The 23422-nt window shown below is 45.3% G+C and overlaps 3 protein-coding genes across 5 annotated transcripts; all 3 read right to left on the reverse strand.

Annotated features, from left to right (window-relative positions):
- Positions 1-480: 480 nt before the first annotated feature.
- LOC308469459 (uncharacterized protein) lies at positions 481-5561 on the reverse strand. Of its 2 annotated transcripts, none has more exons than XM_080991946.1 (2): positions 5477-5561; positions 481-3229 (listed from the first exon to the last, which is right to left on the reverse strand). In XM_080991946.1, the coding sequence occupies exons 1-2, from the start codon at positions 5520-5522 to the stop codon at positions 1107-1109; spliced, it is 2169 nt and encodes a 722-aa protein (XP_080848072.1). In that variant the 5' UTR covers positions 5523-5561; the 3' UTR covers positions 481-1106. The 2 variants fall into 2 exon arrangements, with proteins under 2 accessions (XP_080848072.1, XP_080848073.1); XM_080991947.1 differs by having other exon boundaries at positions 481-3226; positions 5477-5538.
- Positions 5562-10717: 5156 nt separating this feature from the next.
- On the reverse strand, positions 10718-14171 carry LOC308469941 (uncharacterized protein). Its single transcript, XM_080993073.1, has 2 exons — positions 13646-14171; positions 10718-12772 (listed from the first exon to the last, which is right to left on the reverse strand). The coding sequence occupies exons 1-2, from the start codon at positions 13656-13658 to the stop codon at positions 11661-11663; spliced, it is 1125 nt and encodes a 374-aa protein (XP_080849199.1). The 5' UTR covers positions 13659-14171; the 3' UTR covers positions 10718-11660.
- Positions 14172-15734: 1563 nt separating this feature from the next.
- LOC308469671 (uncharacterized protein) lies at positions 15735-20308 on the reverse strand. Of its 2 annotated transcripts, none has more exons than XM_080992467.1 (2): positions 20224-20308; positions 15735-17979 (listed from the first exon to the last, which is right to left on the reverse strand). In XM_080992467.1, the coding sequence occupies exons 1-2, from the start codon at positions 20267-20269 to the stop codon at positions 16361-16363; spliced, it is 1665 nt and encodes a 554-aa protein (XP_080848593.1). In that variant the 5' UTR covers positions 20270-20308; the 3' UTR covers positions 15735-16360. The 2 variants fall into 2 exon arrangements, with proteins under 2 accessions (XP_080848593.1, XP_080848594.1); XM_080992468.1 differs by having other exon boundaries at positions 15735-17976; positions 20224-20277.
- Between the last annotated feature and the right edge of the window lie 3114 nt (positions 20309-23422).

Below are 23422 nucleotides of genomic sequence, written 5' to 3' on the forward strand. Positions count from 1 at the left end.
GGAATTATAAAATATGCATCAAGCCATTGTGTCCGCGATGAAAGCATTGCGCTGACTGGGTTTGATTCATTGACAATAATTTCTGATCAAATCCCACAAGCCTCTACATCCACGCCATTTTTCTCTACTGCCATTTCTCTATGTCTGACAAGCACGTATAAGCATTCTAGGACACAGACCAGTTGCCGGTTGCTGCACCAAGCATCATAGGCCAGAAAGTTAATAGGTTACTTTGATGTAGTTTGTTAATCTTTAGATAGATCTTAGGGCCAGGAAGAGAGTTCACAAAGAGAGTTCACAAAGAGATGGTGAATACTACCCTTCCTTCCTTTATCCCACGTGGCGTTTTTAGAAATGCTCAGAGGAAATCTGATTGGTTCTTGCGAACACTGTTTAAAAAGTTATTTTGTGAATAACACGACCTGGGCCAAGGGGGGGAGGAGAGAATTATTATACGCACCCCTCCCAAAGCCTTGCTGGTCAAGCCTCGTGTGTATTTTATTAATCAGAGTCCAATCCTTCCTTGCTTTGGAAACGCTACATATAACAGCAAATGAAAATTAGGATATGAAAAGCAAAACTATAGAATGGGCACCTAGAATTGTACATGGATTCAAACAGCACAGTCCAAGTGAATAATATTGGCATTATCTGATGATCAAGTATATCTCCGGATTTGTCAAGCTTGTGACAACAGCTGTCTAGCAGATGATGTATATAGAATCATAGAACTGTAGTTATAAGGGACCCCAAGGGTCATCTAGTCCAACCCCAGCAATGAAGTAATAACGGCTAAAGCATCCATAGCAGAAGCCCATCCCACCTCTGCTTAAAAACCTCCAAGGAAGGAGAGCCCACCTCCCACCGAGGGAGACTGTTCCAATGTCAAAACAGCTCTTACTGTCAGAAAGTTCTCCCAATACAATAATGGCTGTCCTGGGGGGACCAGAACACGATCATTGGTTTACTCTCTGTAGGAGTTATTTGATATGATTAAAGATCTTCTCACACTCCAACCCTTTCTAAGATGTTTCCCTTATACGAGTTCTGTACTGTTTAGGAAGGGAGCCCCTGCCACTGAAGTTCTTTCCATACACCAAACATTTCTAAGATTTCCTCCCTGTATGAGTTCTTTGATGCGACTTAAGGGAGCTACTACGACTAAAGCTTTTTCCACACTCCAAACATGTATACGGTTTCTCTCCTGTATGAGTTCTTTGGTGCAACTTAAAGGCGCTATGGTGACTGAAGCTCCTTCCACACTCCGAACATGTATACGGTTTCTCTCCTGTATGAGTTCTTTGATGCGGCTTAAAGGCGCTATGGTGACTGAAGCTCTTTCCACACTCTGAACATGTATACGGTTTCTCTCCTGTATGAGTTCTTTGATGCGACTTAAGGGAGCTACTGCGACTGAAGCTCCTTCCACACTCCAAACATGTATATGGTTTCCCTCCTGTATGAGTTCGTTGATGCAACATAAGGGAGCTACTGCACCTGAAGCTCCTTCCACACTCTGAACATGTATACGGTTTCTCTCCTGTATGAATTCTTTGATGCAACCTGAGTTGGCTACCACGACTGAAGCTCTTCCCACACTCCAAACATTTATAAGGTTTCTCTCCTGTGTGCAATCTTTGATGCAAGGTAAGGCTGCCACTCTGGCTGAAGCTCTTTCCACACTCGAAACATGTATATTGTTTCTCCCCTCTATGAATTCTTTCATGTGAGGAAAGGTAGTCAATGCGACTGAAGCTCTTGCCACATTCCCAGCATTTACAAGGTTTGCTGCCTCGATGAGTTTGTTGATGTCTAGTAAGCGCATTGCTGCGAGCGAAGCTCATTCCACAGTCCAAACACATATGCGGTTTCTCCCCTGTATGAGTTCTTTGATGCGACTTAAGGGTGCTACTCTTACTGAAGCTCCTTCCACACTCTGAACATGTATACGGTTTTTCCCCTGTATGAAATCTTTGATGCAAGGTAAGGGCACCAATGTGACTGAAACTCTTTCCACACTCCGAACACGTATGCGGTTTCTCCCCTGTATGAGTTCTTTGATGCGACTTAAGTGCGCTACTCTGACTGAAGCTCCTTCCACACTCTGAACATGTATACGGTTTTTCCCCTGTATGAAATCTTTGATGCAAGGTAAGGGCACCACAGTGACTGTAGCTCTTTCCACACTCCAAGCATTTATACGGTTTCTCCCCTGTATGAGTTCTTCGATGCAACTTAAGGTTGCTAATCTGACTGAAGCTCTTTCCACACTCTGAACATGTATACGGTTTCTCTCCTGTATGAGTTCTTTGATGCGAGGTAAGCTGGTCACAACGACGGAAGCTCCTTCCACACTCTAAACATGTATACGGTTTCTCCCCTGTATGAGATCTTTGATGCAAGGTAAGCTGGCCACATTGACTGAAGCTCTTTCCACACTCTGAACACGTATATGGTTTCTCTCCTGTATGAGTTCTTTGATGCGAGGTAAGCTGGTCACATCGACGGAAGCTCCTTCCACACTCTAAACATGTATACGATTTCTCCCCTGTATGAGATCTTTGATGCAAGGTAAGCTGGCCACATCGACTGAAGCTCTTTCCACACTCAGAACATGCATAGGGTTTTTCCCCTGTATGAGATCTTTGATGCACGGTAAGGGCACCACAGTGACTGTAGCTCTTTCCACACTCCAAGCATTTATACGGTTTCTCCCCTGTATGAGTTCTTCGATGCCTAGTAAGCTTGCCACGTTCACTGAAGCTCTTTCCACACTCGGAACATATATATGGTTTCTCCCCTGTATGAGTTCTTTGATGCCTAGTAAGATGGCCACGTTCACTGAAGCTCTTTCCACACTCGGAACATATATATGGTTTCTCTCCTGTATGAGTTCTTCGATGCAAGATAAGGGCAGTACTGTGAATGAAGCTCTTTCCACACTCTAAACATGTATACGGTTTCTCCCCTGTGTGTACTCTTTGATGTCTAGTAAGAGTTGAGCGACGACCAAAACTCTTTCCACACACGCTGCATTCATGCTTTTTCTCCTCTCTGTGAATTTGTTTTTCAACACCCTGAAACATACCAAAGTCACCCGCCGGCTTCTGCTTTTGTCTCCCCTCTCGCCTGCTACCTCCATCTTGAACCCTCAGATTCCTTTGTTCTTTGGATCCTTTTGGTGACATTTCTGATTGTTCCCCTTCTGCCAGCATCCCTTCAACAACTCCTGATGGAATAAAAAGGCAAACTGATGAAATGCTAAAGGAGCGTCTTCACCCCAATCATTCAGTCAGGACACCAAGATCCAGGTCCCAGGGCCTTGTGGCAGTTCCTTCACTGTGAGAAGGGAACTTACAGGGAACGAGGTAGAGGGGCTTCTTGGTAGTGGTGCCCACCCTGTGGAAAGCTATCCCGTCAGATGTCTAGGAAACAAACAACTATATAACTTTTAGAAGACAACTGGAGGCAGCCATGTAGAGGGAAGTTTAAAATGTTTTATTATGCTTTTATATTTGTTAGAAGCCAGCTAGAGTGGCTGGGGCAACCCAGTCAGATCCGTGGGGTACAAATAATGAAAGTATTAGTATTGCATTAATATGGTATTATTATTTATTGAGTTTATATACTGCCCTACACCCGGAGGACTCGGCATGGTTCACAGAAAAGATCACATCATATATAATCAGAATAAAACCCAACCCAATAACACCCCCCAAAAAAGAGCCACGTTTGAAAAAGACTATAGGATGTCAAGCATATCAAGCAAAAACCTGGTTGAAAAAGGAACATGTTTGCATGGCACCTAAAGGTGTATACCCCTTCATGCATCACTGCCTTGTCGTAGCGAAGGGGCTTGAATAACTCGGCTATGACCTATGCCATGCAGGGCCACCTAAGACAGACAGGTCAGCCGAGAGTTTAGACTAAATGTGATCCACCTGGAGAAGAAACTGGCAACCCACTCCAGTATTATGCCATGAAAGCTCCATGGACATAAAAAAGGAGAAGCTTTGAGAGGAAAGTGAGTTTCCAAGGCATGCTCTGATTCATGGGGAGTATAAGGAAGGCGCCAAGTGAACTTCCCTGGGGAGAGCATTCCACAGACAGGGAGCCACTGCAGAGAAGGCCCTGTTCTCGTGTTGCCACCCTCCAGACCACTTGAGGAGGAGGCCCACGAAGGAGGACCTCAGGATCTGGCTAGGTTCATATGGAAAGAAGCAGCCCTTGAAGTATTGTGATCCTGAGCCATGTAAGGCTTTATAGGTCAAAACCAGCACCTTGAATTGAGCCCGGAAACTAATTGCTAGCCAGTGCAGTCGGACTAGGATGGGGGTAATATGCTCACCCACCTTACTCCAGTGAGCAACCTGGCCGCTGAATTCTGCACTAGCTGAAGTTTCCAAACTATCTTCAGAGGCAGCCCTACGTTTAACACATATCTATATCTAACCTTGAAGTTCCCGGAGCATAGACAATGGTAGATAGGCTATCCTTGTCCAGATAGGGGTGTAGCTGGGCTACCAGCCAAAGGTGATGAAAGGCACTCCAGGCCATCTGAGCCTTGAGCAACGGATCCAGGATTACCCACAAGCTACGAACCTGCTCCTCCAGGGGAAGTGTAACCCCATCAAGAGCAGGCGACCTTCCAGCCATCTGCTCTAGGGAAGCACCCACTAACTGAGCGTCACTCTTATCTGGATTGAGCTTCAATTTGTTGGCTTTCATCCAGTCCATTACCGAGGCAGGACACTGGTGGGAGAGGGTGCTCAGGGGTGTTAGTAGTAGTAGTAGTAGTATTAGCCTGTCTAACTAAGGCCTCAGCCACACTTGGAATTTTAATGTGCACTTGAAGTTGCTCGTTTCTCCTTTTTTTTAACCTTTTCTGCCCAGAACTCCTCTTGCAGAAACTGCTATATTTAATTGAAACACAAATGTTTTAAAATGTGTGTGGCTTGCAAGGATTACAAGTTCCAGGGGGGAGCCCCAGCAGAAGGTTTCCCAATGCTTAAGGGTTTGCCTTGACCCCAAGCCCTATGGGGAGCCCAAGGAAGGTCCCCCACCTGCCCAAGTTGGCCTGCAGGGAGGAGAGCAGGAGAAAGATCTGCCCTTCCATTGGGAAAAGATGTCCTACCCCCATACAAAGGGGGAAAGCCCTATAAATGCATTACTTTAGCGGAATTATATACAGAATGCATTAATTATGGCAAATGTAAATATTTGGGGAAATACCCTTTGCAAGAGCGTGAGCATTAGGCGAGATCTGCACCAAAATGCTAACCAATTTTCAAGAGATCTTTAAAAATGTGAAAATCTGGATAAACTGACGACTAGAAAAAGGAGACGCAGGAAAAAAATTACATTGAAACGGTTTGCCTAACAGGGTTTTTTTTTAATCCCTCCCCACAACTCCCTCCAGCAGCACCCCCACTCCACCCCCCCCCCCCCAGTTATAATATATAACAATATGACGCACCTCCAGCGCCTCCGCGAGGAAAGACAGCCGCCGCCATGTTCGGCATCTTCCTACCCAAGCGGGACAGGAAGCGGAAGCTGCTATTCTCCCGACAGCCTTTTTTCCTCCGCTCTAGGAATCTCAGCTCTCTGTCGCCGCTGCTCTTAACCGTTTCGGAGCCGAGCGACAGGAGCCTCTGGGATTCTCCGGGCAGAGAGGGAGGAGAGACGCTGGTCTCGCCTCCGGAAAGCCCCGCTGGATCAGCTGCACGGGTGCCCAAAACATTTTCTAAACTATTTTTAAAAATATTTTTTTTTATTTTCAATTTTCAAAATAACATTTTTCCTTTTGGTGCATACATATCCAATCCAAATTTGCAATAAATGGCTTTTCCCTTAGCCCCCCTGGTTTCCATTCCCCCCCTTTATTCTCCTTGCATATAATCACATTTCTACAATTAATTTCAACTTCTTTCCCCCCTCCTAATTCTATTCTTAGTTCATAAATGTTACACCAAACCTGCTAATGTTTTGACGTTTTTACAGATTCTCTAAAATAGTCTATAAAGCTTTCCCATTCTAGATTGAATTTTTTCTCATCTTGGTGCCTGATCTTGAAGGTTGTTGTCGTGTCCGACCCTTCGTGACCCCATGGACCAGAGCACGCCAGGTAAACTAATCTTCACGGTTAGTTTAGCCATTTCGGCAGAGTCAATCATCTTGAGTTTCCCATTCTTCTTTCCTTGGGACCTTTCCTTCTTTCCACATCTGGGCTAGTAGCACCTGGCCCCTGTAGTCGCATAAATAAACAGTCTCTTTTGCTTCCTTGGCAATTCTTCTACTATTACACCTAGTAAAAAGGTCTCTGTGTTTTTTTTAACAAATGTAATTTTAAGAATTTTAAAAAGTTCATTGCATATCATTTCCCAGAAGCACTTTACTTTTTTACACGTCCACCACATAGGCTCCCTCTCCTTGCTGCTTCTGCCCATTTGGAGAGGGCGGGTGAGGAAGCAGACAGAGCTAGAAAAACAAAGAGGAGCCTGGCTGAAAGGAGCTTCCTCCCGAGTAATAATAATAATAATAATAATAATAATAATAATAATTACCCCTCCCATCTGGCGGGATTTCCCCAGCCACTCTGGGCGGTTCCCAGCAGAATAATAATAAATAATAATAATAATAATAATAATAATAATAATAATAATTTATTATTTATACCTCACCCATCTGGCTGGGTTTCTCCAGCCACTCTGGGCGGCTTCCAACAGAATATTAAAATACAATAACCTATTAAACATTTTAAGCTTCCCTAAACAGGGCTGCCTTCAGATGTCTGCTACAAGTCAGATAGTTGTTTATTTCCTTGACACCTGATGGGAGGACGTTCCACAGGGCGGGCGTCACCAAGAAGGCCCACCGCCTGGTTCCCTGAGTGTCGGCCTCAGCAGGTACATATTGGCTTGATTTTGCAGTTTGCTGAAGCTGAGCCTGGAGAAGACGGAACAACGGACCGCTGTCAAAGGGGGTGACCCACTGCAGGTGGGGCTACCTGTTCCAGAGGTTGGTGTGTGTCGACTCTGTAGTAGGCTGCCTTGAATGCTCTTCCTGACACAGGGCTGCCACCAAAGATGTTCTGCAGTCTTCACAACCTGGCAACTTCTCCCTTCGCTTGACAGCTGAGTTGTTGGTTTCCAGATGTCATGGAAAGATACCCTGAGGCAGATGTTTGGTGGCAGGACGGTATAAACCCTAGAAGGCTGCAAAAGATTCTAGAGAGCAATCTGGGCTTTCCTTTTTCAAAGGAAATAAATTGAGCCAAATGTATTTCTCCTGGAGAAGCGAAGCTTCGCCACCCCACCCCAAAACCCTGCACAACTTAGTTGAACAATAACTTTATTAGGCCTTACAAAAACATCATAGAATAGTGGCAAGGTGTTACTCAGAGCAGGGGATGCAGGATAAGGAAATAGAAAAAGATGAAGAAGTATACAAATTAGGGTGGATCGTGTCGTATGCATGAGGTCAGCCTGTAGACCTGATAACGCCCCATCTGAACTATACATTCAAAGCAGTATCAAACCATTTTAAACAATAATGCCATCGTCGTTGTCCCCCGCCGGGGATCCTGGAAGCATAGTTTGTTAAGCAGAGTTGTTAGGAGATATATTTCCCCTCACAGAGCTAAAGTTCCCAGCATTCCCTGGGAAGATGCAGCCCTGAATTAGGAAGTTTTTAATGTTTGGTGTTTTATTACAATACAATTTTTTTATTACCATCATAGACCAGCATAAAAGGGTGGGATACAGTCATTTAAAATTTGGAAAGCGTTTTGGAAAGCTAAAAGATATGAAAAGGTGAATATAAAAGTCTATAAGAATTTAAAGGAAGCTAAAATGGGTTAAACCACAGTGCCTAGGACTTGCCGATCAGAAGGTCGGCGGCTCGAATCCCCGCGACGGGGTGAGCTCCCGTTGCTCGGTCCATAGCGGTTCGAAAACACGTCAAAGTGCAAGTAGATATATAGGTACCGCTCCTGCGGGAAGGTAAACGCCGTTTCCGTGCGCTGCTCTGGTTCACCAGAAGCGGCTTAGTCATGCTGGCCACATGACCCGGAAGCTGTATGCCGGCTCCCTTGGCCAATAAAGCGAGATGAGCGCCGCAACCCCAGAGTCGGCCACCACTGGACCTAATGGTCAGGGGTCCCTTTACCTTTAAAATAATCTAAAAGAAGGGATAGGAGCATGGGTGTGTGTGGAAGAGCATAAAAGGTTGATATATGAAAGACTTCTAACTATCAATTTACAGAGCACTCTGATATGTTCATTTGTGGCACAGGTCATCCCCCAGCAAATTTTGAGCACTGCTGTGCAGAATATAGCAACATTGCAAGTCATAGCAGGATGGGTACCTGAGAGCAGCAGGGAGGTATAGAATTGCCCTGTGCATCCTGGGTACTTATGAAGTAGTGGGGAAATCAGGCTAAGAGGAATGTCTCTGTTATACAGGCCCTGGAGAAGGACATGCTCACCATTTCTATTTGTCCTGAGTCATAGGGGCATCGTCTCTCCAGGAGGGGAGGGCATGACATCAAGGGTCAGGGTAAAAACCAATGTTTTATTATGTTTTATATATGCTAGAAACCCAGCCAGATGGGCAGGGTATAAATAATACCATCCTTCTTCTTCTTCTTCTCCTCCTCCTCCTTCTTCCTTCTTCTTCACTCTCGGAGCTGTAACTCTCCGTGTAGGGCAGTATATACAGGTGAGATTGTTAATTTGAGGTTTGCATCAGCCATAATCATCACAATTATAACAAATAAAGGCTTGACGTATCTCACTTTGCATGTCATGAGTCTATCTCATATATTAGTTTCACCTTTTAAGTTGAATTACTGAAATAAATGAACTTTCCCATGATATTCTAATTTTTCGAGTTTCACCTGTAAATTCAATAAATAAAAATTAATTAAATAAAGGAACCTCCCTCATGTTTGTAGTCCATCTTCAAATCTCCGCACTCTCTAGCCTGGTGGCGAGATGGGCTCATCCACAGTTGCTCAGGGAAAATCTCCTGCCCAACAGTGCAACTATTTACTCACCAATAATTTGCTCTTGGCTTTGCAGGACCTGGCTCCCCTCAGATTAGGACAGGGGTCTGCAACCCGCGGCTCCAGAGCCGCATGTGGCTCTTTTACACCTTTGCTGCGGCTCCGGGGCGGATACTAGCGAGGGGAGGAGGCGCATTGTGCGCCCCGACACTCCCCACTGTGGCGGGCGCTGTTCTGGCTGTGACGTCGCATGGGGGCGGTGCGTGTGTTAGTCACGCACCGTCCCGACGTCACCTTCCCGCCCACTGTCAGATCGCGGCTCGGGAGATATAGTTGTTTTAAATGTCACAATGGTTTTGCGACTCCCAGTTTTTCAGAAACGGGTCCAATTGGCTTTTTTTGTCTTATAGGCTGCAGACCCCTGGATTAGGAGAATCTCCACCGAGACAGAAACTGGCAGAAACGGGAGGAGCTGGTTCAGCCTCCATGGAGAAACGTGACTCCTTTGGCTCTGAAGAAGGAAGAGACGCTTGTGCTTGTCGGCTGAACGCAGTGCGGGATTCTGGGAAAGAACCATGCAGAACAACACAGGTGAGCAAGAGACCCTCAGCTTAGACGTACAATGCTGGCATTTCTGCTCCCGGGAGGCCGAGGGACCCCGAGAGGTTTGCAGCCGACTCCATCTCTGCCGTCCGTGGCTGAAGCCGGGGAGACACACCAAGACTCAGATCCTGGATTTAGTGATCCTGGAGCAGTTCCTGGCTGTCCTCCCCCCGGAGATGGAGAACTGGGTCAGGGAATGTGGAGCGTAGACCAGTTCCCAGGCGGTGGCCCTGGCCAAAGGTTTCCTCCTGAGTCGGGCAGAGGACCAGAAGCAGCAGGAGCAGCAGGTGAGAGACAGTTTCACTGAGATAATAATAATAATAATAATAATAATAATAATAATAAATGTTTTATTTATATCCCGCCCTCCCCAGCCGAAGCTGGGCTCAGAGCGGCTAACATCAAATGTATAACACATTAACATAAAATCAGACAATCAATTAAAATACATCCTCACCTGAGATATTTCCCAGGAGCTGGTAAAGTGAGGGGGAGATACCCTAAAACGTTTCACTAATTGCCCAAAGTCTTCTAGTGTGTTCCAACTCTCCCCAAAAAGTGTTTTCCCTCTTATAATTTTATTTTTGATCGTAGTCCTCATTGCTGTTTCAGGTAAAGGAACAAACTTCAGAGGCAGGAGGCGATTTCTCTGAGGCCAAGGAAACGTTCCTTGTGGTGGCCTATCAATCAGGAAGGTGACGGAGAAACCGCCTTACGGAGTAAGCATAGATGGGCCCCTTCGACCAGAAGAATGGCTCCTTGCAAGTTCAGAATGAACATGATGTGGCACTTGTCTGAGTGCCAGTCCCTCAGGTTGCAGGATCCAAGGGGACATATGAAATAAGGCCATCCATCTGCTAAACCAGGGGTAGGCAACCTTCTCAGTCCGGCCCTCAGACGCTCCAGGACTTTGTCTTTTTTTATTATTAATATTTCTTTGTTTCTTATCTTTGCTACTTCTTTATTTTTTTTTCTTCCCTTATAAATTTTATATTTTATATAATTTTCGTTCTTTTTTTTTTACCTGCTAAGAGATAGTACATAATGTTTGTACAGACATGTAAATTTTTTAATCAATCAAGAATATTAATTAAAAAAGAAGAAGAATGTGTCCTTTTATTTTAAATGCATCTCTGGGTTATTTGTGGGGCCTGCCTGGTGTTTCTACATGAGTAGAATGTGTGCTTTTATTTAAAATGCATCTCTGGGCTATTTGTGGGGCATAAGAATTCATTCATTACCCCCCCCCCAAAAAAAAATATAGTCCGGCCCAGCACATGATCTGAGGGACGGTGGACCGGCCCATGGCTGAAAAAGGTTGCTGACCCCTGTGCTAAACTGATCCCAAACTTCTTGTCTACATGACAAGCATATACTACTGTGAAAAGAGCCGATATCACTTTCCTGAAAAAAGCGAGCAAAAGCAGGGAGACGTTCATCCAAACATAGCAGAGGAAAGCTCCCTCAGAACCACCCAGCCAATCCGAGAACACGTTTCCTCAGTGAAGGTCATGCTGCTCTGCTTGGTTGCTAAGCAGCAGCTCCGCCCACCCCTCTTGGCCAGCTCTCTTTAAACACCACCAGATTTAACCCTTAGCTGATAAACTGCATGATCCCTGCTGTTGACCTTCCAACATTCCTGACCTCTTTGTCTCTCGCAGGTGATGAAACCGTGCTGACGATTCGTACTCAGCCATCTCTCCTTGGGTCACCAAATCAGGTAGAGGGAATCAGCACCGGGGACCCTGCCAGTACCGCTATCTTGCTACCCACTAGGAAGGCTGTCAACGCCACTCTTGAAGATTTGAATCAGGAGTGGGGAACCTAAGGCCTCATGGTAATAATAATAATAATAATAATAATAATAATAATAAATTTTATTTATATCCCGCCCTCCCCAGCCGAAGCCGGGCTCAGGGCGGCTAACAACAATAAAACAGTACAAAAGTACAGCACAAACAACATTCTAAAATCATTCATTATAAAATTAATTAAATTCAAGCCACTGGCCACCATTGGGCCAGAGCTCCGTGAAGATTGCCGAGGGAGGGAGTCAGGCTGTGCCCTGGCCAAAGGCCTGGTGGAACAGCTCTGTCTTGCAGGCCCTGCGGAAAGATGTCAAGTCCCACAGGGCCCTGGTCTCTTGTGACAGAGTGTTCCACCAGGTCGGAGCCACAGCCGAAAAAGCCCTGGCTCTAGTTGAGGCCAGCCTAACTTCTCTGTGGTCTGGGACCTTCAAGATGTTTTTATTTGAAGACCGTAAGTTTCTCTGTGGGGCATACCAGGAGAGGCGGTCCTGTAGGTACGAGGGTCCTAGGCCGTATAGGGCTTTAAAGGTTAAAACCAGCACCTTAAACCTGATCCTGTACTCCACCGGGAGCCAGGGCAGCTGGTATAGTACCGGAATAATGTGATCTCGCAGCGAAGACCCCATAAGGAGTCTCGCCGTGGCATTCTGCACCCGCTGGAGTTTCTGGGTCAGTCTCAAGGGCAGCCCCACGTAGAGCGAGTTACAATAATCCAGTCTGGAGGTGACCGTCGCATGGATCACAGTGGCTAGGTCAGGGCGAGAGAGATAAGGAGCCAACTGCTTAGCTTGGCGGAGATGGAAAAATGCCACCTTTGTTATAGCTGCAATCTGCGCCTCCATGGAAAGGGAGGTGTCAAAGATTACACCCAAACTCTTAACGGACAGTGCTGGCACTAATTGCGCCCCCGCAAGAGATGGGAGTTGCCCCCCCAATCCCATATCGTCCCGTCCCAGCCACAGGACCTCTGTCTTCGAAGGATTTAGCTTCAACCGACTCCCACGTAACCATCCAGCCACAGCTTCCAAACATCTGGTCAGTGTGTCTGGGGCCGAGTCAGGATGGCCACCCATCAACAGATAGAGTTGGGTGTCATTAGCATACTGATGGCAACCCAGCCCAAAGCTCCGGACAAGCTGGGCAAGGGGGCGCATAAAGATGTTGAAAAGCATCGGGGAGAGTATCGTACCCTGAGGTACTCCACACACCAAGGAGTGGCGCGATGACAATTCCCCCCCAAGCGCCACCCTCTGTCCCCGACCAGAGAGAAACGAGTGCAGCCATTGAAGGACTGTGCCCTGGATCCCCACGTCGGCAAGGCGGTGGTCCAGAAGTTCATGATCGACCATGTCGAAAGCTGTTGACAGATCTAGAAGAATCAGCAGCCCCGACACAGGCTCCCAGGTGGGGGGAAAAAATTCTCCAGCCTCTACAATGGTACCTTGGTTCTCAAACGCCTTGGTACTCCAACAACTTGGAACCCAAACACCGCAAACCCGGAAATAAGTGTTCCAGTTTGCAAACTTTTTGGGAGCCGGATGTGCTCCGTTTTGAGTGCCTTGATTCAATTTTGAGTGTTACGCTTCTCTTTTGAGTGTTACGCTGAGGCCTGTCTGTGTCTGCTATTTATTTTGCATTATTGTTTTTGCGGCTCCTTTTGTTTTGTTTTTGGGACTGTGTGGAACCCAGTTCAGCTACTGATTGAATGATTCTGTGGTTGCAGTACATTGTTTATTGCTTTCATTTTATGGATCAACTGATGTTTAATTGCTGTTTTAGGGGTTGTTTTCAGAAGTCTGGGGCGGATTAATGCCTTTTGCAATACTTTCTATGGGAAAGCGCACCTTGTTTTGGAATGCTTTGGTTTGGGAACAGACCTCCGGAATGGATTAAGTTTGAGAACCAAGGTACCAATGTATATTAATCCTGAGGGTAATGCCCATTCACCTCCCCTTAACAAGGCTTTGGGATTTTGCTTGTAGGCCGGTCTATTTTGATATTTGCAAGGAAGCATTTCTCCCCCTCTCCCCCTCTCTCTCAGGACTCAGTTTCACTGAAGAGGAATGGGCTCTGCTGGGTCCTGACCAGAGAGCCCTGCACAGCCGAATAATGAAGGAGATTTGCAGGATCGTGTCCTCTCTCGGTATGGTTCCCTTTTACTCTGCTTGATGATAATATATTTTCAGAAATGCAAGTAACTTAATTGGGAATACTCAATGGGTTTAACGACTGTGTGTCAGCATCACAATTCTTATTCTTTTGGTCCAGCAAGATTTATCTATTTGTGTATATCTTCTGGATATCTCTTTCTATAGCTCTGCTTCTGTTTATCTACCGTTTTCCCATTTAACAAAATTCCACAGGAGGATTAACCCTGGTCAGATGCCAGTAGAAAAAGTAAAAATTATTATCACATTATTTGTAACAATGATTCATTGATTTCCTTAAATATGATTGCCTTCTATGGTGAAACTTACCAGAAGAATAAGGAATCAAGATAACATTTTTTTAAAATAAAAGAATGGAAATGGTTTATTGAATATTTACAGATAAATTGTAAACAGATAAAAACATTGGAAGGATTATTCTAATAACCTGCAGTTTCATACCAGTATATATTTAAAGAAGAGGAATAAATGAACAAATTAAGTTAATTTGGATATGCAGAAGATATTAAAAATAAATTTAAGGAACCGCAGAAAGAGGGGGAAGGAAGTCAAACCTTGAAATGTCAAAATGATTGTAAAATTAGTGAAATGTATTTTACGTGAAAAGTATTTGAAAAACCACCGTCTCAAGGCAATTTATACAAAAAATGTTTTAAGAAGCAGTTATATACACAAAGGCAACAAATAAAAATAAGACTAAAACCGTAACAAGTGGACACCCATTATTAAAATTTATTTATCCAGCTGGAAAAGGTCCCAATTCCCTCCCCCCCCCGAAAGGGATGCCATTCCACAGAACACAGACAGAGACACTAAAAGCCCCATTCTGGGTCTGTGCTTTGGAGATCTTTGGAACTTGCAGGAGAATCTCTGCTGTATATCTGGGACTGAGCAGAACAGGGACTTGCATGCGAGTACAAACTCCTTGAACTCAGCCCAGTAGCGGATTGGTGGCAAGTGCAAATCCCACTAGCAGGCTGTTCTATGCTGGCAGTAGTTTCCTCCCACAAGCCTGACGTGGATGGCACTGTGGTCTAAACCACTGAGCCTCTGGGGCTTGCTGATGGCAAGGTTGGCGGTTCGAATCTGTGCGAGGAGTGAGCTCCTGCTGCTTTGCCCCAGCTCCTGCCAACCTAGCAGTTCGAAAGCACACCAGCGCAAGTTGGTAAATAGGTACCACTGTGGCAGGAAGGCAAACGGTGTTTCCATGATTTCCGTCACGGTGTTCTATTGTGCCAGAAGCGGTTTAGTCCTGCTGGCCACATGACCCAGAAAGCTGTCTGTGGACAAACGCCAGCTCCCTCGGCCTGAAAGCAAGATGAGCGCTGCAACCCCATAGCTGCCTTTGACTGGACTTAACTGTCCAGGGATCCTTTACATTTTTTAACCTTGCTCACACAAGCCACCTGGCTATTGCGTTCTGCACCAGCTACAGCCTGTGGCCCAACCTTCTACGATATCTCTTTGTACGGTGCATTGCAGTAATCTAACCATGATGGATGTGAACAGATCCCATTATTTTTTTCCAGTGTAGGTGGGACTCATGAGGGGTTTTTTAAAAAAAATTTGTCATAAAGATTTTATTTTTGTAAAGATTTTTCTGTTTCATTTTATGATGTATATGAAATAGAGATAGCAGCTATAACTAGTGATCAGACAGGATTACTATGAGGAATTATAAAATATGCATCAAGCCATTGTGTCCGCGATGAAAGCATTGCGCTGACTGGGTTTGATTCATTGACAATAATTTCTGATCAAATCCCACAAGCCTCTACATCCACGCCATTTTTCTCTACTGCCATTTCTCTATGTCTGACAAGCACGTATAAGCATTCTAGGACACAGACCAGTTGCCGGTTGCTGCACCAAGCATCATAGGCCAGAAAGTTAATAGGTTACTTTGATGTAGTTTGTTAATCTTTAGATAGATCTTAGGGCCAGGAAGAGAGTTCACAAAGAGAGTTCACAAAGAGATGGTGAATACTACCCTTCCTTCCTTTATCCCACGTGGCGTTTTTAGAAATGCTCAGAGGAAATCTGATTGGTTCTTGCGAACACTGTTTAAAAAGTTATTTTGTGAATAACACGACCTGGGCCAAGGGGGGGAGGAGAGAATTATTATACGCACCCCTCCCAAAGCCTTGCTGGTCAAGCCTCGTGTGTATTTTATTAATCAGAGTCCAATCCTTCCTTGCTTTGGAAACGCTACATATAACAGCAAATGAAAATTAGGATATGAAAAGCAAAACTATAGAATGGGCACCTAGAATTGTACATGGATTCAAACAGCACAGTCCAAGTGAATAATATTGGCATTATCTGATGATCAAGTATATCTCCGGATTTGTCAAGCTTGTGACAACAGCTGTCTAGCAGATGATGTATATAGAATCATAGAACTGTAGTTATAAGGGACCCCAAGGGTCATCTAGTCCAACCCCAGCAATGAAGTAATAACGGCTAAAGCATCCATAGCAGAAGCCCATCCCACCTCTGCTTAAAAACCTCCAAGGAAGGAGAGCCCACCTCCCACCGAGGGAGACTGTTCCAATGTCAAAACAGCTCTTACTGTCAGAAAGTTCTCCCAATACAATAATGGCTGTCCTGGGGGGACCAGAACACGATCATTGGTTTACTCTCTGTAGGAGTTATTTGATATGATTAAAGATCTTCTCACACTCCAACCCTTTCTAAGATGTTTCCCTTATACGAGTTCTGTACTGTTTAGGAAGGGAGCCCCTGCCACTGAAGTTCTTTCCATACACCAAACATTGCTAAGATTTCCTCCCTGTATGAGTTCTTTGATGCGACTTAAGGGAGCTACTACGACTAAAGCTTTTTCCACACTCCAAACATGTATACGGTTTCTCTCCTGTATGAGTTCTTTGGTGCAACTTAAAGGCGCTATGGTGACTGAAGCTCCTTCCACACTCCGAACATGTATACGGTTTCTCTCCTGTATGAGTTCTTTGATGCGGCTTAAAGGCGCTATGGTGACTGAAGCTCCTTCCACACTCCGAACATGTATACGGTTTCTCTCCTGTATGAGTTCTTTGATGCGACTTAAGGGAGCTACTGCGACTGAAGCTCCTTCCACACTCCAAACATGTATATGGTTTCCCTCCTGTATGAGTTCGTTGATGCAACATAAGGGAGCTACTGCACCTGAAGCTCCTTCCACACTCTGAACATGTATACGGTTTCTCTCCTGTATGAATTCTTTGATGCAACCTGAGTTGGCTACCACGACTGAAGCTCTTCCCACACTCCAAACATTTATAAGGTTTCTCTCCTGTGTGCAATCTTTGATGCAAGGTAAGGCTGCCACTCTGGCTGAAGCTCTTTCCACACTCGAAACATGTATATTGTTTCTCCCCTCTATGAATTCTTTCATGTGAGGAAAGGTAGTCAATGCGACTGAAGCTCTTGCCACATTCCCAGCATTTACAAGGTTTGCTGCCTCGATGAGTTTGTTGATGTCTAGTAAGCGCATTGCTGCGAGCGAAGCTCATTCCACAGTCCAAACACATATGCGGTTTCTCCCCTGTATGAGTTCTTTGATGCGACTTAAGGGTGCTACTCTTACTGAAGCTCCTTCCACACTCCAAACATGTATACGGTTTCTCCCCTGTATGAGATCTTTGATGCGACTTAAGTGCGCTACTCTGACTGAAGCTCCTTCCACACTCTGAACATGTATACGGTTTTTCCCCTGTATGAGATCTTTGATGCAAGGTAAGCTGGCCACATCGACTGAAGCTCTTTCCACACTCAGAACATGCATAGGGTTTTTCCCCTGTATGAGATCTTTGATGCACGGTAAGGGCACCACAGTGACTGTAGCTCTTTCCACACTCCAAGCATTTATACGGTTTCTCCCCTGTATGAGTTCTTCGATGCCTAGTAAGCTTGCCACGTTCACTGAAGCTCTTTCCACACTCGGAACATATATATGGTTTCTCCCCTGTATGAGTTCTTTGATGCCTAGTAAGATGGCCACGTTCACTGAAGCTCTTTCCACACTCGGAACATATATATGGTTTCTCTCCTGTATGAGTTCTTCGATGCAAGATAAGGGCAGTACTGTGAATGAAGCTCTTTCCACACTCTAAACATGTATACGGTTTCTCCCCTGTGTGTACTCTTTGATGTCTAGTAAGAGTTGAGCGACGACCAAAACTCTTTCCACACACGCTGCATTCATGCTTTTTCTCCTCTCTGTGAATTTGTTTTTCAACACCCTGAAACATACCAAAGTCACCCGCCGGCTTCTGCTTTTGTCTCCCCTCTCGCCTGCTACCTCCATCTTGAACCCTCAGATTCCTTTGTTCTTTGGATCCTTTTGGTGACATTTCTGATTGTTCCCCTTCTGCCAGCATCCCTTCAACAACTCCTGATGGAATAAAAAGGCAAACTGATGAAATGCTAAAGGAGCGTCTTCACCCCAATCATTCAGTCAGGACACCAAGATCCAGGTCCCAGGGCCTTGTGGCAGTTCCTTCACTGTGAGAAGGGAACTTACAGGGAACGAGGTAGAGGGGCTTCTTGGTAGTGGTGCCCACCCTGTGGAAAGCTATCCCGTCAGATGTCTAGGAAACAAACAACTATATAACTTTTAGAAGACAACTGGAGGCAGCCATGTAGAGGGAAGTTTAAAATGTTTTATTATGCTTTTATATTTGTTAGAAGCCAGCTAGAGTGGCTGGGGCAACCCAGTCAGATCCGTGGGGTACAAATAATGAAAGTATTAGTATTGCATTAATATGGTATTATTATTTATTGAGTTTATATACTGCCCTACACCCGGAGGACTCGGCATGGTTCACAGAAAAGATCACATCATATATAATCAGAATAAAACCCAACCCAATAACACCCCCCAAAAAAGAGCCACGTTTGAAAAAGACTATAGGATGTCAAGCATATCAAGCAAAAACCTGGTTGAAAAAGGAACATGTTTGCATGGCACCTAAAGGTGTATACCCCTTCATGCATCACTGCCTTGTCGTAGCGAAGGGGCTTGAATAACTCGGCTATGACCTATGCCATGCAGGGCCACCTAAGACAGACAGGTCAGCCGAGAGTTTAGACTAAATGTGATCCACCTGGAGAAGAAACTGGCAACCCACTCCAGTATTATGCCATGAAAGCTCCATGGACATAAAAAAGGAGAAGCTTTGAGAGGAAAGTGAGTTTCCAAGGCATGCTCTGATTCATGGGGAGTATAAGGAAGGCGCCAAGTGAACTTCCCTGGGGAGAGCATTCCACAGACAGGGAGCCACTGCAGAGAAGGCCCTGTTCTCGTGTTGCCACCCTCCAGACCACTTGAGGAGGAGGCCCACGAAGGAGGACCTCAGGATCTGGCTAGGTTCATATGGAAAGAAGCAGCCCTTGAAGTATTGTGATCCTGAGCCATGTAAGGCTTTATAGGTCAAAACCAGCACCTTGAATTGAGCCCGGAAACTAATTGCTAGCCAGTGCAGTCGGACTAGGATGGGGGTAATATGCTCACCCACCTTACTCCAGTGAGCAACCTGGCCGCTGAATTCTGCACTAGCTGAAGTTTCCAAACTATCTTCAGAGGCAGCCCTACGTTTAACACATATCTATATCTAACCTTGAAGTTCCCGGAGCATAGACAATGGTAGATAGGCTATCCTTGTCCACATAGGGGTGTAGCTGGGCTACCAGCCAAAGGTGATGAAAGGCACTCCAGGCCATCTGAGCCTTGAGCAACGGATCCAGGATTACCCACAAGCTACGAACCTGCTCCTCCAGGGGAAGTGTAACCCCATCAAGAGCAGGCGACCTTCCAGCCATCTGCTCTAGGGAAGCACCCACTAACTGAGCGTCACTCTTATCTGGATTGAGCTTCAATTTGTTGGCTTTCATCCAGTCCATTACCGAGGCAGGACACTGGTGGGAGAGGGTGCTCAGGGGTGTTAGTAGTAGTAGTAGTAGTATTAGCCTGTCTAACTAAGGCCTCAGCCACACTTGGAATTTTAATGTGCACTTGAAGTTGCTCGTTTCTCCTTTTTTTTAACCTTTTCTGCCCAGAACTCCTCTTGCAGAAACTGCTATATTTAATTGAAACACAAATGTTTTAAAATGTGTGTGGCTTGCAAGGATTACAAGTTCCAGGGGGGAGCCCCAGCAGAAGGTTTCCCAATGCTTAAGGGTTTGCCTTGACCCCAAGCCCTATGGGGAGCCCAAGGAAGGTCCCCCACCTGCCCAAGTTGGCCTGCAGGGAGGAGAGCAGGAGAAAGATCTGCCCTTCCATTGGGAAAAGATGTCCTACCCCCATACAAAGGGGGAAAGCCCTATAAATGCATTACTTTAGCGGAATTATATACAGAATGCATTAATTATGGCAAATGTAAATATTTGGGGAAATACCCTTTGCAAGAGCGTGAGCATTAGGCGAGATCTGCACCAAAATGCTAACCAATTTTCAAGAGATCTTTAAAAATGTGAAAATCTGGATAAACTGACGACTAGAAAAAGGAGACGCAGGAAAAAAATTACATTGAAACGGTTTGCCTAACAGGGTTGTTTTTTAATCCCTCCCCACAACTCCCTCCAGCAGCACCCCCACTCCACCCCCCCCCCAGTTATAATATATAACAATATGACGCACCTCCAGCGCCTCCGCGAGGAAAGACAGCCGCCGCCATGTTCGGCATCTTCCTACCCAAGCGGGACAGGAAGCGGAAGCTGCTATTCTCCCGACAGCCTTTTTTCCTCCGCTCTAGGAATCTCAGCTCTCTGTCGCCGCTGCTCTTAACCGTTTCGGAGCCGAGCGACAGGAGCCTCTGGGATTCTCCGGGCAGAGAGGGAGGAGAGACGCTGGTCTCGCCTCCGGAAAGCCCCGCTGGATCAGCTGCACGGGTGCCCAAAACATTTTCTAAACTATTTTTAAAAATATTTTTTTTTATTTTCAATTTTCAAAATAACATTTTTCCTTTTGGTGCATACATATCCAATCCAAATTTGCAATAAATGGCTTTTCCCTTAGCCCCCCTGGTTTCCATTCCCCCCCTTTATTCTCCTTGCATATAATCACATTTCTACAATTAATTTCAACTTCTTTCCCCCCTCCTAATTCTATTCTTAGTTCATAAATGTTACACCAAACCTGCTAATGTTTTGACGTTTTTACAGATTCTCTAAAATAGTCTATAAAGCTTTCCCATTCTAGATTGAATTTTTTCTCATCTTGGTGCCTGATCTTGAAGGTTGTTGTCGTGTCCGACCCTTCGTGACCCCATGGACCAGAGCACGCCAGGTAAACTAATCTTCACGGTTAGTTTAGCCATTTCGGCAGAGTCAATCATCTTTTCCCATTCTTCTTTCCTTGGGACCTTTCCTTCTTTCCACATCTGGGCTAGTAGCACCTGGCCCCTGTAGTCGCATAAATAAACAGTCTCTTTTGCTTCCTTGGCAATTCTTCTACTATTACACCTAGTAAAAAGGTCTCTGTGTTTTTTTTAACAAATGTAATTTTAAGAATTTTAAAAAGTTCATTGCATATCATTTCCCAGAAGCACTTTACTTTTTTACACGTCCACCACATAGGCTCCCTCTCCTTGCTGCTTCTGCCCATTTGGAGAGGGCGGGTGAGGAAGCAGACAGAGCTAGAAAAACAAAGAGGAGCCTGGCTGAAAGGAGCTTCCTCCCGAGTAATAATAATAATAATAATAATAATAATAATAATAATTACCCCTCCCATCTGGCGGGATTTCCCCAGCCACTCTGGGCGGTTCCCAGCAGAATAATAATAAATAATAATAATAATAATAATAATAATAATTTATTATTTATACCTCACCCATCTGGCTGGGTTTCTCCAGCCACTCTGGGCGGCTTCCAACAGAATATTAAAATACAATAACCTATTAAACATTTTAAGCTTCCCTAAACAGGGCTGCCTTCAGATGTCTGCTACAAGTCAGATAGTTGTTTATTTCCTTGACACCTGATGGGAGGATGTTCCACAGGGCGGGCGTCACCAAGAAGGCCCACCGCCTGGTTCCCTGAGTGTCGGCCTCAGCAGGTACATATTGGCTTGATTTTGCAGTTTGCTGAAGCTGAGCCTGGAGAAGACGGAACAACGGACCGCTGTCAAAGGGGGTGACCCACTGCAGGTGGGGCTACCTGTTCCAGAGGTTGGTGTGTGTCGACTCTGTAGTAGGCTGCCTTGAATGCTCTTCCTGACACAGGGCTGCCACCAAAGATGTTCTGCAGTCTTCACAACCTGGCAACTTCTCCCTTCGCTTGACAGCTGAGTTGTTGGTTTCCAGATGTCATGGAAAGATACCCTGAGGCAGATGTTTGGTGGCAGGACGGTATAAACCCTAGAAGGCTGCAAAAGATTCTAGAGAGCAATCTGGGCTTTCCTTTTTCAAAGGAAATAAATTGAGCCAAATGTATTTCTCCTGGAGAAGCGAAGCTTCGCCACCCCACCCCAAAACCCTGCACAACTTAGTTGAACAATAACTTTATTAGGCCTTACAAAAACATCATAGAATAGTGGCAAGGTGTTACTCAGAGCAGGGGATGCAGGATAAGGAAATAGAAAAAGATGAAGAAGTATACAAATTAGGGTGGATCGTGTCGTATGCATGAGGTCAGCCTGTAGACCTGATAACGCCCCATCTGAACTATACATTCAAAGCAGTATCAAACCATTTTAAACAATAATGCCATCGTCGTTGTCCCCCGCCGGGGATCCTGGAAGCATAGTTTGTTAAGCAGAGTTGTTAGGAGATATATTTCCCCTCACAGAGCTAAAGTTCCCAGCATTCCCTGGGAAGATGCAGCCCTGAATTAGGAAGTTTTTAATGTTTGGTGTTTTATTACAATACAATTTTTTTATTACCATCATAGACCAGCATAAAAGGGTGGGATACAGTCATTTAAAATTTGGAAAGCGTTTTGGAAAGCTAAAAGATATGAAAAGGTGAATATAAAAGTCTATAAGAATTTAAAGGAAGCTAAAATGGGTTAAACCACAGTGCCTAGGACTTGCCGATCAGAAGGTCGGCGGCTCGAATCCCCGCGACGGGGTGAGCTCCCGTTGCTCGGTCCATAGCGGTTCGAAAGCACGTCAAAGTGCAAGTAGATATATAGGTACCGCTCCTGCGGGAAGGTAAACGCCGTTTCCGTGCGCTGCTCTGGTTCACCAGAAGCGGCTTAGTCATGCTGGCCACATGACCCGGAAGCTGTATGCCGGCTCCCTTGGCCAATAAAGCGAGATGAGCACCGCAACCCCAGAGTCGGCCACCACTGGACCTAATGGTCAGGGGTCCCTTTACCTTTAAAATAATCTAAAAGAAGGGATAGGAGCATGGGTGTGTGTGGAAGAGCATAAAAGGTTGATATATGAAAGACTTCTAACTATCAATTTACAGAGCACTCTGATATGTTCATTTGTGGCACAGGTCATCCCCCAGCAAATTTTGAGCACTGCTGTGCAGAATATAGCAACATTGCAAGTCATAGCAGGATGGGTACCTGAGAGCAGCAGGGAGGTATAGAATTGCCCTGTGCATCCTGGGTACTTATGAAGTAGTGGGGAAATCAGGCTAAGAGGAATGTCTCTGTTATACAGGCCCTGGAGAAGGACATGCTCACCATTTCTATTTGTCCTGAGTCACAGGGGCATCGTCTCTCCAGGAGGGGAGGGCATGACATCAAGGGTCAGGGTAAAAACCAATGTTTTATTATGTTTTATATATGCTAGAAACCCAGCCAGATGGGCAGGGTATAAATAATACCATCCTTCTTCTTCTTCTCCTCCTCCTCCTCCTTCTTCCTTCTTCTTCACTCTCGGAGCT

This window comes from Podarcis pityusensis, assembly GCF_964106645.2.
Source record: "Podarcis pityusensis genome assembly, chromosome: 2".
NCBI classification, from domain to species: Eukaryota; Metazoa; Chordata; class Lepidosauria; order Squamata; family Lacertidae; genus Podarcis; species Podarcis pityusensis.